We start from the raw sequence: 17,829 nt of genomic DNA on the forward strand, positions 1-17,829 counted from the left end.
CACCGTAGTTACCCGTTCAATATTTTGTTACGCGAAAAAACTCGATTGACCATAAGGCACTTAGCTCACGTGATCGGGCGCGCGAGAATGATGAGAATCAATCTACCGCCAGAAATCTGTGGTCTAGGAGACGAGGCTATGGTTCGAGTAAAAAATGTCCGTGCGAATTTGCTGTTTTCTGTATGCTGTGTAACGATGTTAGTCGTAGCTCAAAGGACGCCGCCTCCTCGTGAAGAACCTCCTAAACTTAATCTGGTAGATAACACACCAGGACTTGCTCCTTTTTATCGGAGTTCAGATCCAAGTGTTAGAAGAAATGGTAGCTATATCATTAAACTGAAGAAGACCACCGAGTTTGATGATTTTGGTAGATTGCTGGGAAAGTTAAGTGATCTAAACAAGAACGTCTCTTCAGGTTCTGTACCAGTACAAGGATTGTGTGGATACTCTGCAATAGGACTGGGAGTGATCGCTGAGTTGAATGACGATGCTCTTAAAGTGGTAAGTGAAGTGTCAGTAGGGAAATAATACCTGTATGCCTTAATGGACAAACCCTATTTCTTGGGGTGATGCTGATCAGTTTTTAATTACTTGAAAAATGATGTATTTGGACCTCCTAAAAAGTTGACTCTCTGGTCCACTTTTCTTTGAAATATTTGGATCCCTCTGAAATATTTTATCCACCTTCTAGAAGAGCTGCCGGCATCAGGTGCTGTACTGGTGGTTCAAATATTTCAGCTGAAATGTGATCCTTACCCACTGAAACCGAGCTACAACCAACAGAAAACTTTTGAATAATATATTTACATAGTTAGTGACACTGATTTCTGAGGTTTTTAGTATCATAGACAGAAACTTATCAGTTGTGGGAGAGCAAATACTTATTTCACTTGAAATACATGATTCTCTCTTCAAAATAAATGCAGGATTTCAAATATCATTTCTCTCCCATCCTACTACTACAGCACATGTTTTAAATGGTTGTATCCCCTGTCGCTTTGAGTCAGCGGAGATTGCTTCATTTACTGGTGCTTTATATTCTAGCTATAAAAGTCATTGAATTTTTTTGCTAATGCATACCTGTTTAACTGCCCGTACAAAAGTCTCAATAGTAGCAGTGAAATTTATCCCATATTTCACTGACAGCAGTGAAGAAGTTGTAATTGCAATTTCATTGGCTAGAATTTATGTTAACAATGTAGTGCCAATTAGTGTTGATGTGTGTTTAGTACATAGTGACAAATTGCATACATAGCAATGCTAATGCACAGCATGCTTATATATATGCAGCGAGTATGGTATTAACTGGGAATAGCGGTAGCAGTGAAATTTGGGATAAATACCACTCTTGTTGTATAGGAAATGGTAAATTTCCAATACAACACTTGTGGTATTTATCCCAAATTGTAAATTTCCAATACAACAAGAGTGGTATTTATCCCAAATTTCACTGCTACCCATGCTATTATAATTATACTAATACTAATTTTTAAAGTATATACAGACCTACAGAACTTCCAAGCTATGCAGGCACCTTAACCCTTAAACCCACATATATACACATTGATATATCGGTGGTTTTTTTTTATAAAGCTTGGAATACGCACAATTATTACTAAAGGGTAATGGGCAGTGTAAAAGCTTGTCTAACTACATTAGTCCAAAAGCCATCTATCACTGGAAAGTATATTCATTGTTCATTGCGCTACTTAGACAGCGATGAATAGTCGTCGGAACAATATTCACTCACTTGTTGTGATTTGGCATCTGGTTTCCCCTACCTCATGGTATGGTATCATTTTTATAAATGTGTGACTCATGTGAGCTTTATATGCCGTGATTCTCTATGAATGATGAAGTGTTTAGTTCAGCTTGATACAGTGAACTAGGATGGAATTATGATCCATTTTCTGAAAGTATGTCATGGCATGCATGTTTTAATTGTGAGCACGTTGTTTTTGGCAAGTTTTGGCTTCATTATAATGGTACAAGGGCAAGAAGTCTTCATTGTTCGAGATTGCTTTGGCTCGATATAATATTATTATTATACGTGTCTTTTGCCAACTAGAGCAGCAACAATGCAGCATCATATATAATAGGTGGAAAGACACCTTACAGATCACTCGAATTCTTTTATAACCTGACATGTAAAGGTCAATTGTGGGCCATAATGTCACCAATACGTATAATGTTTACCAAGCAGCCAATGGCAACCGAAAAAGCCAATGCGGTGGCCACAACTCTAGTCTACATAATATATAAATGTACTTATACACCTTACTAGTCTGGTGCCATCTAAGCCCAGATTAAACTGTAGTCTACTTCGACAATGACTCAATAAAACTATTATATTCTAAATAATACTCACTTCTATGTTCAATTGTGGTAACCAGTTTTTGTCATGCTACCAGATTCGAGTTTAGCCAGTGTGCTATTAGCTGCTTTTTTTCACTCGAGAGATTCACCATGGCAATTAGTCTATATGGCAATTGGGTGATTACACTGGCATGCTGAGCACTACATGATGAGAGTCGAACAGCAAGTGTAACAGGTTAGTGATATAACCCATAACGTACTAGCTTTCAATATCTCAGGTGGCTGCAGTACTGTAGAGGGAACGTCATTGCAACGTTCGGCTTAGTTACCCACAATCGATGTTAGAAACCTGGCCTTTATAAGTGTTACAGCTGTCTTGTGAGACTTTCCCCACCTATTAGGTGAGTGGTACATGACAGTTATACAACGTGCACTTGTGCTCTGCCTGTATAAACACACTTTCCTTCAGGCCTGACGACTCATGCGTTTATATCAGGCAGAGCACTTGTGCCCATTGTATAACAATATAATATTGCATGCTCATTAGAAATACCTCATATGTACAAGTTTTGCTTTAGCTTGTATTGTTATATCCATCGCATAAACTTTCATATTAAATGTGATTTGCTGCATTTGTGAGGCATTTACATTAATGTATTTATTTGCAAGCAATATTTAATAGTTATACCACAGCTGCAAGGGATTTGCTGATATATACACCCAAATCCCGAGGGCTGCGGGTGTATAATATCAGCAAATACCAAGCAGCTGTGGTATAAGTGATATATATCACTTGGGCCACACTCACCTGATAGATGAAAGAACTAATGAGAACTCATCCCGTTTGTTTTATACAGTAGCATCTGAAGATGTACTAAGTTAAGCCAACTAACTTCACTATTGGGACAGTAAGGTAAGTTGTTAAGTACTTAGGACTGTAAGTTACTAACCTATTTTGGCATAGCAGTAGTAGTTTTGCCGTTCTGTGGTCTGTTCAAAGGCTAATACATGGTGGGTAGAAATACGCATCCACGATCTCCCAAACAATTATTTTGTGTCTTCATTATCCTTTACTAACAGCCAATTTACGAATGGCTCAAGGCACGAAGTGCCTGCATGCTATTTGGAATTACATGAGGAAGGTGAAGTTGAAATATCAACATGTATTTGGTACAAATACAAGGATATGACAGCCATTTGAAGAAAAGTACACGTGACAAAATAATAAAAAATGACGTAACGTGACTGTTCCCCTATAAAAGGGCCACGTTGTCAAGTCTCATCGGCTTCTTTGTAGTTCTTTGGTTGAGATCTTGCACAGCACAGTGACCTACTCAGCATCAATTTTCTGCTGGCAGTTGTGCAGGTGTTATAATAATTAACCTAGGAGAAACACATCAACTAAAACATAAAACAGGGTGAGGTGGGAGGGACATGTTGATATTTCAACTTCACCTTCCTCATGTATTTCCAAATAGCATGCAGGCACTTCGTGCCTTGAGCCATTCGTAAATTACATTTCGGAAGGCTCCGTTTCATATCAACATGTATGGTTTGAAGCACCATGGGATGCCAAAACACTTGTGCCAAACTTAGTTTTGTCATCCCCATCCAAATTCCTATGATAAAACTTCTGGAAAGTGCCCTCTGAGGACCAGTCCGCAGCCTCTAGTATCTGCTTAGTTGTAACACCTGCTCCAGCTGCTTTAGAGCAGGCAGCTCCACGTACAGAGTGTGACTTGAAGATGCTAATATCTATTTCAGCATCCTTCATGGTCTCCTTGAGCCACCTAGCAATTGTAGAGGAGGTCACTGGGTTGTGCTTCCCAATCCAAGAGAGAACAAACAAGTTTTTGGTGTAGATGATTGAAAATCTCTAAATTCCTTGGTACGCTCTTCATAGGCCTTTAGTGTCACCACTGGGCATAATATAGGGTCATCCTTGAAGCATGGAAAGAAAAAATCTGGTATGTGCTTAGATGACCTGTTCTGCTTTGCTAAATCAGTTGGTCGGAATGTCACCCCATCTGACCGATAAGACCTCCATTGAATATTCAGGTTGGATAGGTCAGTTGATTGAGAAGGTCTAGTCAAGGCTAACAACATCACAGTCTTAAGTGTTAGTTGCCTAAAGGTCAGTCCCTTGTTGTTACCCAAACTCTTGAGGTAGTTAATTACTGTACCTACATCCCAAAAGGATGAATATCTAGGCATGGGTGGTGTTTGATGAAAAGCACCCTTCAACAGCCTCGCAACTGCAGGATGTGATCCTACACTGACTCCATCCACTGCTTCATGCACTGAAGATATTGCTGAGCGGTAACAATTAAGAGACTGATACTGGTAGCCTTGAGAGGAAAGGTCAGCAAGGAAGTTCACGACATCTGCTATAGGTCCCGAAAGGGGATTTCTACCCCGCTTGTTACACCAGCTAGCCCACTTAGCAAAGGAGGAACCATAGTTGGAATTGGTCTTGTGTCTCCACGAGGCGAGCATAAGGCTCGAAGCCTCTGAAGAAAAACCCTGTGATGAGTAGGATTGCCTGAGATAGGCCAGGCGATCAGTTGGGGCACACCCTGTTTCATTAGAAACTCCTGACCCATTGGCATCACTACCAAATCTGGCCATGTCGGTAGAAGTAGAGGGTAATCCTCCAGAAGTTCCAGCACGACTGGAAACCACGATTGAGTCTTCCAGAAGGGAGTTATCAGCACTACTCGTGCTAATTGCATCTTCACCTTGGAGAGACAACGATGGATCAAACACCACGGTGGATTGGCATAACCCAGCTGTTGTGACCAATCTTGCATGAAGGCATCTGTCGCTGTAGCTTCCGGGTCGGCTCTCCAGCTGTAAAACTGGGGAAGCTGTTTGGTCAGGCGAGAAGCAAACAAGTCCACCTCCAGGGGCCCCATCGTTTCCTTGATTCTCTGAAATATGTCTGGATTGAGCATCCAATCGCAACTATCTTGGATTGAACGTGACTCCTGATTCGCTATTACATTGAGGTGACCAGGCAGGTGCTCCGCTGTGAGCGAGATGTTCCTTGCAATGCACCAATTCCAAATTGTGATTGCTAACTGGCACAGAAGGTTGGAGGCAGTGCCTCCCTTGTGATTGATGTATGTCACTGCCATCACGTTGTCCAAGCAGAAGAGCACCACTACGCCTGTCCAGGTCTTCCCAAATGCTTGCAGGGCTAGGAACGCTGCTAACAGCTCCAGGTAATTGATGTGACGTTCCTGTTCCTGTACTGACCAAATGCCTCCTGTCCTGGTCTGGCCATTCAATACGGCACCCCAGCCCTGGTTGGATGCATCGGACTCTATTGTCACAGATGGGGCTGGTAGGGCAACAGGGGTTGACAGGAATTTCCTGTCTAGGGATATCCACCATGATAGATCGGATTTGCTCATTGGATCCAGCTGCACTACAGAATTGAATTTGCTGGTCACCCCTTCCTGCACTTGATCCTCTGGATGCACAGAGTTCATCAGGAATTGCAGTGCTCTGTAATGAAGGGGGGCTGTTGGGAGGGCTCGCATAGTAGCTGTTGCTTTGCCCACAAATTGGGCTACCTCTCTTACTGACACTGATGTCTTCACCATTAATCTGCGAGCATCTTGTTGGATCTTCCTTATTTTCTCTTGGGGAATTGATAATCTCATGGACTGGGTATGTATCTTGAACCCAAGAAATTCCAGTCTCTGGGTGGGTTCTAGTAGGGATTTTTTGTGATTGATTATCAATCCCAAACATTCGAAAGCTGGCAAATCAATGGAATCATCTGCTGTATCTGGACTTTGTCTTGATGTAAGATCAACAGATCGTCCAGATATATTATTAGGCGACAACCAACCTGCCTTAGAAACCCTACTACTGGTTTCATTAACTTTGTGAATACCCTCGGTGCAGATGACAGGCCGAATGGTAGGCAGGTGAATTTGTAATATTTCTCTTCCCAGAGGAAGGTGAGAAGTGGTTGATGGTCTGGATGGATTGGGACTTGGAGGTATGCATCCTTCAGATCCATTTTGGCCATCCAGTCCCCTGGCTGGAGAAGATCTGGGAGGAGGTGAAGACCCTCCATCTTGAAGTGCTCTTGTCTCACAAACTGATTGAGGCCCTTCAGATTTATTACTGGCCTCTGACCCCCATCCTTCTTCTCCACAAGAAATATCTGGGACACATAGTTGTCTGGAGAGAGCTGAGTCTCTACAATTGCCCCTTTGGATAGCAACTCTGCGACCTCTGCTGTTATTAAGGTTGCATTCTCTGTTGAGGTTTGTATTTGATGTGGCATGTGGGTCTGGCATGGTACATTTATCAAGTCTAGTTGGTAACCAGCCACAGTTTGGAGGACCCATTGATCTTGAGTCAGCACTTCCCAGTTTGTTAGGAAGTGTGACACTCGCCCAGCCACCTTTGGGCTGCTTATTAACAGGTTCATGTTGTTTATGAGAGCCTGTATGTGATGTGCTTGTGAACCCTGCAATTGAATATCGGTCACAGGATTTAATGAATGATTTACAACATGTGTTAAATCTTGCACACAACTGACTGTTAATTGTCATTTCTTTTGTTTCATGGCAGATTTGCTGCTGCTGGGTTGCCATCCCCTTTGTTTGTAGTGGCCGCTGTTGTAGTGGGAGCCACCCCCGTGGCCCTTGAACTTTTGGGGGTGACCCTTCTGAAAATCCCGTCGAGATTGCTTGTCAGTGTTCAGCGTCTTTGTCAGTGCTGCTGCAGCCTCCAGTCTTTCTTTAGCTAGTGTAGCAAAATTGTCTCCAAACAATAGGGGAGCAGCCTCCTTGAAATCAGCATCCCTCACAAGGCTTTTCAGTCGGGAGTTCATCTGCGTAAGAATGGCTTTCCTCCGGTCTATAGTGTTCTGGGCACTAGCATTTCCTAACAACTGTAAGGATGTTTGTACAGCTGAAATCACCTCAGCTGGTAGCTCTAACTCTTCTGCCCTCTCCAACACATAGACCAACAGGTTTACCGCGTCTAGCCAGAAGTTCTGTAGACGGCTTGCAGCTCTGTCTGCTCTTTGGGAGGTCGTGGGGATCGTAGCTGCGACCACAGGGTCTAACTCAGGGCATTTCAACCACCGTGAGTCAGGTACTCCATATTTCTCGGCGCGCTCCACCCTCTCACTGTTCTTCAACTTCAACTTGAACGTTGTTTCTATAAAGGCAGCCGCCTCCTTGGACATTTCAACAAGTTTGCCGGATCCGCCGCTTCCACCATTCGCACGAAGGTCCACAAACGGTTCATCCTCCTCTTCATCCCCACTGTGACTGTCAGTTACTTCTGAAACAGTTCTTCTCCTCTTGTTAGGAGGAGCATTGTCGCCGGGTACTATGTCGCTGTTTTGCGAACCGGCCGGGTTATCACCACTGTATGTGGCCCCCTTCTTAAGCGTCTCTATTTCAGCCTGCATGGCACTGACGCTGCTGCACAGATTGGCGATGACTTTCTTCGTTTCTTCATCCATAGTCTCCTGTCGAACGTCTTAGCACGTGTAAACTGTCAGAGCCAAATAAAAATGCCGATGAGACTTGACAACGTGGCCCTTTTATAGGGGAACAGTCACGTTACGTCATTTTTTATTATTTTGTCACGTGTACTTTTCTTCAAATGGCTGTCATATCCTTGTATTTGTGCCAAATACATGTTGATATGAAACGGAGCCTTCCGAAATGTAACTAGTTTATCTTAGCAAATATACTCAGCTTAACAACCACTGCAAAATCAAGCCCCACAATACAAAGCTCTATGTCGCTCAATATAACGTGTCAAATTGTATCATTGCTTTGAACTGGCTGGGCATCAAAGTCATTGGCAAACCACTTTCCCATGATATTGTCCGGGCAATATGCGAGTTAACCCCGAGCGGCGCCTTTGAACACCCACGCTAAAGTGGTATATAATCACAATATACCATGACTTCAATATATCACGATGTGTAAAAATAGCCTGCAAATGATGTTAGTGTTAATACTTAATATAATAAGATTTTGTAGGGGCATAAAATATTTCAGAGGAGATTCATATATTTCAAACATTTTTGTTCTAGGGGATGCAAATATTTCAACATATTTGAACTGGTGGGAACGAAATAGAGGGGTCCAAATTTTTCATGACAGGTGTGGTCCAAAATCAATATTGCAACTTGTTCTCACACCTTTGAGTGTTAATGAGTTGCACATCAAAAAAGTGCACTTCCTTTAAATTGTAAGGCACATGTAATTAGAGCCAAATATTAGTGATGCACCGATACCACATTTTCACTACCGATCCGATACCGATACATTTGAGGCTGGAAATGGCCGATACCGATCCGATACTGATACTTTGCCCCACAGACGTTTCTCACAAGAAACAGCTAGTGATTTAGCTTACTAAACTTATTTGCTAATCTCGAGGGCTAATCTCATCAACTGCAGTTTGCTGGTTTTGTGGCTATCAATTACACGAAGATAATAGTTTATGGCTTTAATGAATCTTATTTCGTGGCTTACTTCAGTTTCCACTGTACTAATAATGCTAGTGGCTGGCTTCTTTTAAGGAATTCATGGTTTATATCAGCTTTTGCTTAACTCAGTTTGATGCGCTATGTACGCCGCCATCTTGATAAGTAATTAAATGATGTCATTTAAAGTATCGGTTGGTATCGGGCATTTACAGCTTTACCGATACAAGTCCGATACCACCAAAATAGGGCCGATACCGATACTAGTATCGGTATCGGTGCATCACTACCAAATATCTGGTGAAGTGGTAGGTGATGAACAGGGGTCAGACTAACTGTGTTTACAGTGCATAAGACTTCTGAAAGACATGAGTAACCCAAAAACCTCAACTCAAATTTTCAATTTGCCTGTAGCCTTTTTCATTCTACAAGAAGCCAATCCATGTCATTCTTTGCCTTAAAGCCTCTGTATCTCTCACCACTACTACTGGTCGTCATTCATGGCATTACCAGTCCGTATGTCTCTTAAAATTTAGTATAAGTTTTATGATAATATATGGTGTGAGAACGAGTAAGCATATTGATTCTGGACCAGACCCTTTTTGAGGGGGCTCTTATAAGTGAAAATTGAAAGTGTCCCATTGAGAAAATAGGGTCTGGCCATATGAGACTATGTACACCTGTGCAAAAGATATAGCTACAAATCTTGTTCAGTTGTTACTGAGATGCAGTAGAGAGATAACTTAAAATTCTGTATAAAAATGACCTTGCTTCAGTATTTTGTCATTAATAATTGCATCCATGTAGGTACGTGAAGATCAGTCAGTAAACTTTGTGGAGGAAGGTCAACTAATTAGTATGGCTGCTGAACCTTGGCATCGTGATCGTGTTGATCAGAGGAGATTACCCTTTAACAATAAATATTGTCCACCTAATGATGGAGAGAATGTGGACATATACGTTTTGGACACTGGTATAAATTATTGTCACAAAGATTTCTGCAAAAACAGAGCACGATATGCTGGCTATAGTCCTATTATAGCAGCCAGCAATTCAAGAGGAGCTGATTGTAATGGTCATGGTACTCATGTAGCAGCTCTAGCAGTTGGTGGTATCCATGGTATAGCAAGGAAGGCTAGAGTGTACTCTCTGCCAGTACTGACATGTCTTTGTCAAGGTTGCTCTACATACATCATATTGGCTTTAAACCATGTAGTGATGAGAGCTAACTCAGAACCAGATAGGAGAGTAATAGTATTGATGAGTTTAATTGGTCCACCAAGTTTAGCCGTTAATGATGCTATTAAAATGGTCATTCAAGAAGGAATTGTTGTTATAACTGCTGCTGGTAACTTGCTTACTGATGCTTGTCGATATACTCCATCCTCATCACCAGATGCTATTACAGTTGGAGGAACTGCTAGAAATGATCTTCTTTATGCTACAACATTTGCTGGCAGTAACTGGGGTCGTTGTGTTGATATATTTGCACCAGGACAAGATATCACTAGTGCTGACTTCAAAGGGTGTACAGCAGAGAGAGAGTGTAAAGAAATGTGTGAAAGAGAGAGTGTTATGAGTGGGACATCAATGGCTACTCCCATAGTGGCAGGGGCTGCAGCACTTTTACTTAGTGCTAATATGTCACTGACTCCTGCAGATGTTAAACGGATCTTGATTGATCAATCAACTAAAGATAAGATTGATATGAGGGACATAACACCATCATCAAGGAGAATTACACCTAATAAATTGGTATATGTTGGAAAAAGTGAGTACTCAGTGATTCACTAGTGTCCATAAATTTTACGTAATGGTATAATGAAGTGTAGCAGTATTAAAAGGTATAAGCATTGAAGTTAAGCCAAAAGTTAATGTCAAAATTTAAGCCAGAAACAATTTCTACTGATTGACTGGCCAACTAATTACGTAACTGACTGATGTCTTACCATAACTTAACAATGGCTAAAGCTGCAGGTTTATTTTTGTATTTCCTTATGCTATTAGACATCATTTCAGCTTGACTCATGTACATCATGGACTTACCTTTATGTCCCATTTCTTTTCGGTCTCAGCTTGAAGGTTGAGTTACAGACAGTGCATCTATCATGTACCTATCATCTAAAAATAAACTGATTACCGTCTGTAATTTTGTACCATGCCTCCTATAATTGAAGGAAAGCTGATCAATTCTAAACTAGCTTCGTGCATTCTCCTTGTAACAACTTATAGTACGTTCGCGTTGAGCTGAACCCTCAAAAACGATTAATAACTTACGATTGCTACATCGCATGGGGCTCCTGTATAGCTCGATACGTAGCGCTTCTCGATCCACTAAAAATATATTAAAAGCGCTTCATTCGAATGTAAGACACTCCCGTTATGGCACTGTAAAGTTTCGCCATACATTTTCAATGGGGAAGCCTCTAAAGCGCGGCCCTTTGATGGTCATGTTGACACATGTTTGTGGCGAAGCCAGACGTCACATACCCGCCCTCAACACGCATGATTTCACTATCCCTTATGTAAGAGGCTGTAATACACTTTTACAAGAAAAATAAAACAGATGTTGTGTGTGTAAAACAGAGTTGCATAAGTAGAAGAGCTGGGGCCACTGTTGCACTGTATTTAGAAGATAAGTGGCCTGCTTATATTCAGGTAAAAACTTCTTCAGCCTCAAAAGAGAAAAAAACCATATAACAGCTCAAAATCCGTTATGTAGCATTGGTGTTCCTGCAAGTGAGCCAAACAACATGTATTTTACTTCACATTCACCACAGCTGACTATCGTCTTCTGTTCCCATTTAGTCAATTTGTCATTTTAATACTTTTCTCATCACTTCGCCACACATGTACACAGTTTTTCCAGCCAGCATTTTGTTTTTGAAGTTACATTCCCAAAAAACTCTAAAAGTTTCAACAAATGAAATAATACTGTTTGTATGAATTTGGGCTGATAGTACCTGTAGTGACTTCCAAACACTCCTGCACTGATTTAATATACAAGGGATGGTATGTTCAACTTCGGATAGCACAATAAAGCAATGATATTTTTTATTAAAGTGCACACACTTACACGTACTTCATCTGTATTTTTATGTACTTCACAGAGTTTAATCCCAGCTACCTGATGACTCCTGGGGAACAAAATCAAGTTATAACACCAATGCTGCAAATATCAAACAATCTTACATCAGATGAAGTAAGCCCAAAAGAAGACTTGGACCTGCTGCTGCTAGTGGACAATTCATTAATACCACCATCACCATCTTCACTATGACTGCTGATTTGGATGAGGAATTGCTCTAGAAGTTCTTCATTACCCAAGTCTCATCCAAATACACAACTGGTCTTCCTTCAGTTCTGTTGCACCTCGTTCGTCTTTAATATTTATGATACTGATGGACTATGCAGGGCTGCTCATAGCATACCCTGCATATAAGTGTAGTGAAATTAAAGCACAAACAGTTGCAATGCTAACCTCTTGTCATTAATCGTCTTGTACTTAAATCCCATATCACTCAACACTCTTTAAAGCAATGTTCTACCCCCAGAGAAAACACCATCATTCTTAAGTTGGCCTAAGACGGAGTAAGTGACAAAGTTCCAGGTTTCAAAATTTAACTTACCAAAATCTTTGAGAGCGATAGATTTCCTCCCTTCCGTACAATGAATGGATCTTGTCTGATAGTATCTGGGTTAAAACTGTCTGTATCAACAAGGACTCGTGGACATTTGTACCTGACGATAAAGAATTGAGCGGGCTTGTGCAAAGTGCATTTTGTACCTTTTCTTGGCGTAAATAAATCGCCTTTCTTGCGGTGCTCCATTCTAATGGATGTCCTTGAAATCCCTGCGTGGCGTAATGTATGCCAAAACCCAGCAAAGAAGGCATGATACAATGCCGGTGGCCTTCGAGATTCTCTCCGTGATGTTGATAGAAATTTTACATTTCTTCGCTTCTTGCTTAAAGTACTCCCATAGTTTCATAAGTAGATACTTCGTTTGGCTGTTTAACGTCTTCCCAAAAGGGTTTCGCTCCGCACTCGCTGACGGTACACTGGACGACATATTCTCAACAATTAAGTGCGCGCCCGTAACATGGGCTTACGAATAAATGCGTCATAAACATTATGTTTAAAGCCTTTGATCTTGTATGGCTTCTTAATCAACAACTCAGGATTCAGCTCAACGCGAATGTATTATAGTTTAAAATTTAGCATTATGCCTATTATAGCAGTGCTATGGAAGTTCACTGATGTATCATCTAAGTGACAAGGGAAAGTGTGGTTTAGTTCCATAATGTACCAAAGCAGTTATATTGTCATTAAAAAGGTTTTGCTTTCCTACAGTATTCAACAGATAAGGTTGAAATTTCATTGGTTTTCCCTCTAGAAAACGAAATATAGCAAGAAAGTATGGTGGGAGAAGGATTGGCATTTTTTGCAAAAGTAAACCATGCAATAGACTACTTCTTTTACAAGAAAATGATATATTTTTTGTAATAAATTGTTAGTGATTGGCTATGACATTTTGTTATCAATGAATTACATATGTAATTGCCTTGTATGTACTGTACGTATATATTATGCCATATGTATTGTTTGCTGCTACAGAACGACGTTGTCCTACTATGCCATGTCCACCACCACCACCTCCACTATGTGGAAGACCATGGGATTGTCCTCCTACTGTGCTTTACCCATCCGTTAGACAAAGTAGATTGACAAGAAATATCAGGAATCTGGCACGTAGTAATTTGGTACCTTCCTATATTTCACCTTATGTGAAAGGAGATGAGACGTACTTTGCAATAATTTATAAACAAGTTAACAATGTCAAAGATTATCAGGTCGTGTTTGATATTGATACAGCTACTGCACAATCCACAGTGAAGGATATGGCTGCTAAAAATTTTTCTGTTGTGTGTGCTATATCATACTATGTTGGTGACACTCTTTATCACATCATTGTGTTTAGTAAGATGAGGGGCGGTGCTGACGTGCAAGTATACTTTGAACAAAATGGTCGTAGGAATTCAAGAAGCAATTCATCTGCTTATGGTGCTGGATTAAGTCTAGCCTACAGGACAATTACCATAGATGCTAGAGGTAGAAGACGTTACACAACACTTTACAGAAGAAATAATGACATACAAACAGTGGAGTTTGACGATCTAGGCTTTAGAGGGTTGCAAAGAATGGTTAACCAGCAGAAAAAGAATGGTTTTCTGTTGGTGCATGTTAGCTCATTTACAATTAAGAGCAGAACTAGATACAGCGCAATATTTACAAATGAGAAGATCGGAGATTGTGAGTATGTCTTCTTTCACTCATACCAAGTAAAAGACATTGCAGATATTGCTGACAGTCATCAACAAGATGGATTCCGTATGACTGCTGTAGCCGTACACTCCCAATCATCAGTACCATTGTTCATGGCTGTTTTTAGAAAATAATATTTATATACATGTTTATCTATCGACAACCTCTATATATTTGACCGGATTTGCGAAAAGGTACCTTTTTCACACACTAAATTTGACCCATTTTTTGCACTTTTAAGCTTCATAACTTTTTGATCATGGTAAATAATTGCTTGAAAGTTTCAGTGAATGTAGCTATAGTATCTGGCTATATCTTGATACTAAGAACAAGTTGATCAGTATAAGGAGTCAAGTGTTACATTATTTTGTTTGCTGGTGTGTCAAATGTGTGGAAAAGGTACCTTTTCGCAAATCCGGTCACAATTATATTTTTGCATTGTTATGTATATTTACATGATGTATCACTGTACTGTATGTTAACACCAAATACTTCCGCTTTTTGCATGCCCAAAGACTTTATGGTTCAGTTAGAGGCATGTAGTATTACATCTTGCAATTGCTGGGACATGCAAATATTCAAAATGGGATATGCATGTCATGAAAGGATTATGATAATGTACAATTCCCCAAGTCTTCTACACTTCCTATACTCTTACAACTAATAACTGTAATTATGTAACCGGATTTGCAAAATGGCACACCCAATTTTTGGTGTTTCACAACTTTATTATCACAAATTAAAATTGCCTAAAATTTTCCACAAATGCAGCATATCTGGCTGCATTTTGAAACTAAGAGTAAGTCAATCAGTAGATATATAAAGAGTCAACTGTTGCATCATTTCATTTTGCTGGCATGTAAAATGTGGAAAAGGTACCTTTTCGCAAATCCAGTCACGTGTGCAAATTGTTTTAAGATCTTGCAGTGGCTATACAATTCACAAAACTAGCACTCAGTTATTTTGGATCAGAATAGCTTTGCCAACAGTCCTTTACAACAACAGTCACTTAGCTGACCCATTTGAATGAACAGAAAGTGTGTCAATGTTTTCCATATATACCCTGGACATATGTATGATTTCAATACGTAAATTAATTCAACACATTTTTCTCAAGGCGCACCAGACTGTAGTAACAACAACTCACTTTTATGAGTTCCAAGGTAAACACATTTAATAGCTTGTGTTGTGATTACCACAGCAATCTGTTATCAGTTTTTGGTTTTTGCCTTTGTTCAGTCTCAGGATGGGATTTATGATTGCTTGTATGTAGCCTAGAACTATTTCTACCTATAAGGTCATCAACACCTTAAAGCTCAGGATGTTTATACACATCTATAGCTACAGTAAAAATTAATGTCCCTGATCAGGTCACCTTCCTAGCCATGGTAAAGTTCTCCAAAGTGTCATTTGTGAGGTACTTAGACTTTTTGTGAAATTTCAGTTGAATGTATACCACATTAGGGAACTGTGTAAAAACAGTATAAATTCTAATATTAGTATGCCATGCAAGCTGGTCTTGGTGGCTTTGTTAGTTTGATAGCTAACACAGATAAAATACCTTTCTGGTGGTGGATAGCTTAGCTAGCTTTATACAAGCTCAGGTCCCTAGGAATATGACCTGCTGACGTGGATGAATATAACCACCTCCTGAATGTGCTGCATGGTCAATGCAGTTTCAGCATAGTAAATTTTTTCACTTTGCCACTCTACTAAATATATGAGGATCAAGAAATTTTGGTCCAAATTAAGTCAAATTTTATTGTGATAGGTAGTTGTCATGTTAACTTAGTCTAATATCATGAAGCAAGTTCTGTCTAACAAAAAGCCACACTGCATGCCCTATAACTACATAAGTGCAAAAGAATTAGGCAAGCAAAGTAAAATCTTTGGCTCCCATTCCTAAACCCATATCTGTAAACAAAATCTGTTCACTTGATATATTATATACAAAGAACCTTGTGTGGGAGGATCAAAGCAAAAAAATGGCTCTATAAAATCCATACAGAAGGCAACTGTTCTATACTGGGCAGTTATGGAACACTTTGATGACTATACACAAATTCACTATAGCTAGTTAAAACAGCCTAGCAGTAATATAATTATTAAAGTCAGCATGTTTATAATTATAAGTATGATTTTTTTTCCGGAATATCACACCCTTCAGAAATTATTTCATTTACACTTTGCAGCCATTGTCTTTTGTGAGAGTACGTCAAGTCTTACTACATGTACGTACACCTTTTGTGCAGTAATTGAGTTGATCACAGCCTGTGTGGAGCCACATACCCTAAGCCAACATATGCAAGCCAGGTGAACAACATCAATTGTAATGGTCATAAAACTGTGGCTAAAACTGCAAGAATTCTGTCATTTTTATATGCATGCACAAGCATGCATATTGGTTGCTCTTATCATATTGACATAACTAGCTATAGTACTCTGATATTGAGATGGCTGCTTTTTCACCTTCAATAATGTTTTTGCCTCTTCCAAGAATTTTGCCTAATCACCTTTATTGTATGTCTTGGGCAGGGTTCCATGATGCTTCTTCCTGTAAGCATGTAGTAACTGAAGGTGATTCAAAGTGTGTACAGTAAACATAGCCCTGTCACAATTTTTGTTTTCTTTTTCTTCACACTGTAATGTTTTCTGTATACTGAGAAGAAAGTACGTATTTACTAGGATAGCTACTATGTAGTGTACTGGGATTCAAGCCCACGCCACTAATATAGTGACTGGCCATGGTGCCTAAACTACACCACTTGGACATCTTTCCATGATACAAATGCCATCCCAAACCAACTAAAACAATACTGAAGTAAAACTCTAGCTGAAGAATAATTCCTATAGTCAAACAGTCACAGTTGACGTTTTTCTCTTTAGCTACCAACTGTGGTTGATGCTAACCTCTTTTATAAAATTACTGTATAAAAAGGTTGTTGGTTATTAAAGAACCCCTAGAGCATCATTTGCATGCATACAAAGCAACCTTCAACCTGTTTATTTGAAGTATGGTCCAGAAAGTTAGACAACTTGAACAGCCGGACAGAATTCACTGAACAGAAATGAAATATTTTCACACAGGAAAAACATGCTTGCAAGAGAAATCTCTTTTTCTTGCAAGATTCTTGTCCTTGCAAACAATGCAAGTGTATCTGAAGGTTCTTGCAGAATTCTTGCATGCATGGAAAATCTTTCTTGCAAGTCGTTTGCAAGTATTGCAAGTTATTTCTCCCCTATATAGTTCTATGACTGATACCCAAGTCTCATTGCTAGAAGCTCATAATAGTAAACCAAATAATATGCTTTAATGGTTACCTTTTTCTAGTTCATTTGGAAGGTAATATAAAGTTGAACGTGCTTTCCATCTGTCAGATGATGAATTTCTACAAGGAATAAGACTGAGATGAATCGCTTAACCACAAATAGACCAGTGTACACCTCAACATCCTAATTATGGTTGGGTATCCTCTGATAATATGACTTGTACTAACACATAAAGCTTTAGTTGTTATATACCATTCATAGTTAAAGGTATGCGGAGTGTGTGTTGCTTGGTGTTTGAGTACGAACAGACGAGCTCTATAGCTATGTTGAGACAAGAGTGATGAGCCATCTTGCAGTTGCATTTCTAATTAACTCTGTACACTCCACATAAAGTAGGACTGCATGCTATAAGGCAGCTATAGTTCCAAAATTGACACACAATTG

The 17,829-nt window shown here is 39.9% G+C and overlaps 1 protein-coding gene and 1 long non-coding RNA gene across 5 annotated transcripts; one reads left to right on the top strand and one right to left on the bottom strand.

Moving 5' to 3' along the window:
- The first annotated feature begins 73 nt into the window (after positions 1 to 73).
- LOC136252169 (proprotein convertase subtilisin/kexin type 9-like) lies at positions 74 to 14,604 on the top strand. 2 transcript variants are annotated; one of them, XM_066044558.1, is made up of 4 exons: positions 74 to 501; positions 9,599 to 10,562; positions 13,408 to 14,287; positions 14,539 to 14,604. In XM_066044558.1, exons 1-3 carry the CDS (start codon positions 88 to 90, stop codon positions 14,247 to 14,249), a joined length of 2,220 nt encoding a protein of 739 aa, XP_065900630.1. In that variant the 5' UTR covers positions 74 to 87; the 3' UTR covers positions 14,250 to 14,287; positions 14,539 to 14,604. The 2 variants fall into 2 exon arrangements, with proteins under 2 accessions (XP_065900630.1, XP_065900629.1); XM_066044557.1 differs by having other exon boundaries at positions 75 to 501; positions 13,408 to 14,604.
- Positions 11,313 to 12,914, bottom strand: LOC136252173 (uncharacterized). Of its 3 annotated transcripts, none has more exons than XR_010699392.1 (7): positions 12,579 to 12,914; positions 12,421 to 12,532; positions 12,273 to 12,372; positions 11,984 to 12,223; positions 11,868 to 11,928; positions 11,755 to 11,813; positions 11,313 to 11,698 (listed from the first exon to the last, which is right to left on the bottom strand). It is a non-coding gene; the product is annotated as an uncharacterized lncRNA (long non-coding RNA). The 3 variants fall into 3 exon arrangements; XR_010699391.1 differs by having other exon boundaries at positions 11,874 to 11,928; positions 12,579 to 12,913; XR_010699390.1 differs by having other exon boundaries at positions 11,755 to 11,928.
- Positions 14,605 to 17,829: the final 3,225 nt, after the last annotated feature.

Source organism: Dysidea avara, chromosome 4, assembly GCF_963678975.1.
Source record: "Dysidea avara chromosome 4, odDysAvar1.4, whole genome shotgun sequence".
Classification (NCBI taxonomy): Eukaryota; Metazoa; Porifera; class Demospongiae; order Dictyoceratida; family Dysideidae; genus Dysidea; species Dysidea avara.